Genomic DNA, 2,285 nt, shown 5'->3' with positions numbered 1-2,285 from the left:
AATATATTTTTACCACAATTAATTATTTCTGCGGATAATATAGTCCACACGTTAATTTATCATAAACAATATATGTATTAAATCAATACGTATTTATTTTTTAACGTATCGTGGCAATCATTTTAAAAAATTATTGTAAGAAATTCACAGCTGTCAACCACATTCAAATGAACCCCGAACCCGTACCTCCGTCCTGGCTTGTCCATTGATCGGGTCCCATGATAAATAACAGCTGGCTAGCATCAAACCACAGGAGGACAAGGCTGGTATTATAAACCGGGATTGTTAGGTGAAGGGAGCAACACGTCTAGTCTCCACTCTCCACAGTCTTCTACATAGAAAGACTCCCAGTGTTTCAATAAAGTGCAATGGAACATATGAAAACTTTCCAATAACATATAGTTAAATATAACCTACACAAATTCCCAATCTCATCTCACTTTCCTCTCACCGTCACCAAACACCACCATTCTCATCCATTCTCTGCGCCGCCACTCCGGAGGTTGCTCGCCGCTGACGTTCCTCGGTCGCACTCTTCTCTTCATCGTCGCTCTCGTTTCTTCCTCGGTCACGGTCCACGCTTCCTATCGCTCGCCTCCTCCCCGTTTCACCGATCTCCTCACCTCTGTTCATCATCTCTGTTCCAGTGTTCCTCGAGGTTCATTGTCACCGCTCTGGATTCTACTACTGCTTCGGCTGCTTCTGTTCCAGTGTTCCTCTGTTCGTCTGGTTTCTTCTTCTAGCTTCTGCTTCTACTACTGTTTCTTCTAACATTTTTACTTATTTTAAAAATATTATTTTAAATTCTATATGTTTGTATCAATAAATTCATCTATCTTTATATCAATCAGTTCCCTCTCAAGTCTCAAATCTCACCAACAAACTCCATTTGCTGCTCTCTTCTTCTTCATTGATGAGTTTGTTCTGTTTTCAACTATCACTCAAACTATCACACCTCCTTTACTTTCCTTTTCTTCTTCACACCATCTCTTTTCTCTTTTCTTCTGTATGGATGAATGGTGTCTCTCTGTGTGTCCCCAATTCCCAAAAGACGTTCACAGAGTTCCCGGTAATTTTTGTTTTCTTTCGATTCCCGTTTTTGGTTTCTCCGCTAATTCCGTGTATATGGGTTAGTTCATTCCTTCATTTCTCCGTATGCGCAAACAGAAAGAGGAAGAAGTGAAACGATGTCTTCAGAGGCGGGGAGGTAGGAGCCGCTGACAGAGGTGCGAGCAACTGAATAATTCCGATCATGATGCACTGAGAGCTGAATATTGTTGATTGGGTATGTTAAGAATATGGGTTAGTTTTTTGTTTGCCATGGTTCAGAATTCATTTTACTATGATATATTTTTGTCATTGTGCATTTTTTTCTGTATCAAGTTTCTGTATCTAGCTAGTTTTTGTTTACCGAAAACATAACTATCAGGTTGCTTCCATGGCTTGCTTGCTAGTGCTCACTTAGTGTGGTTTTTTCATTCCTTGTGTTGCATGTTTATAAAAAACACTTTCATGTATATTCCACTTGATTGATTTCATGTTAAAGCTAGCATTACATGTATTTCTTTTTTAACTTTCTTGAAGCTGCATCTTTTATATTTGGATTGGTGGCTAGGATGGTCCTGCAGCTATTGTCATTGGGAATGGCCTCGCATTATCATGGACTGGTGTTGTTCTGTAGGTAAATAACCTCACTACTATATGCTTTTTTTTCCCTTTATCTTTTTCTTTTCCCTAAGAAAAAACAAAACTTTTGAAGGTTTGAATATCTGAAATTTTGGTATAATTTCACAAAAAATAGCCAATTTTTGTTACAATCAAGTATCTATTTATTTTATCTTCTCCCTTTCCTTGGGAGGTAGACTTAATTTTAAAATGTTACTTTGGCGAAGTAATTGCAATTTTCTTCTTGTAGCTCCCATTTGCTGATTAAGTGTACTAATACCAATTAATATTGTGGATTAAAATTTTCTATTGTAATTTTCTGGTACATTAGGGAAGGCTTGGTGTGTCTATACGGTTATGGCAAGGACTCTGATGTCATTTTCTGGTCTCTCTCTCAGGTATCCAAGTGATGCAGATATTTGGTGGTGGACATGAGATATGTGCTGCTGCCAATATTCAACCAGGCTACTTGGTAAGCAGTTTTTTCTTCTTCTATATATTTTAATTCTATCAACTTTTTTTCAAAAATCTTTGTAATGTTTTTATTGTTAGTTAAAAATTTAAATTGTATTGTCTAAAATATAAACAAATATTAATATTTTTCATGCTATTTACTATAT

General features: G+C 36.8%; 1 protein-coding gene across 1 annotated transcript; it reads left to right on the top strand.

The window, feature by feature from the left end:
- Positions 1-218: 218 nt before the first annotated feature.
- On the top strand, positions 219-761 carry LOC110278288 (uncharacterized; the record flags this gene model as incomplete). The annotated part of the gene is given in 2 exon segments (XM_021136563.1): positions 219-266; positions 403-761. Coding segments are annotated over 2 exon segments (407 nt in total), but the record flags the coding sequence as incomplete, so codon positions are not given.
- Positions 762-2,285: the final 1,524 nt, after the last annotated feature.

Source organism: Arachis duranensis, chromosome 2 (assembly GCF_000817695.3).
Source record: "Arachis duranensis cultivar V14167 chromosome 2, aradu.V14167.gnm2.J7QH, whole genome shotgun sequence".
Lineage (NCBI taxonomy): Eukaryota > Viridiplantae > Streptophyta > Magnoliopsida > Fabales > Fabaceae > Arachis > Arachis duranensis.
The sequence above is the reverse complement of the archived record's forward strand: the minus strand, read 5'-3'. Positions and strand labels throughout refer to the sequence as shown.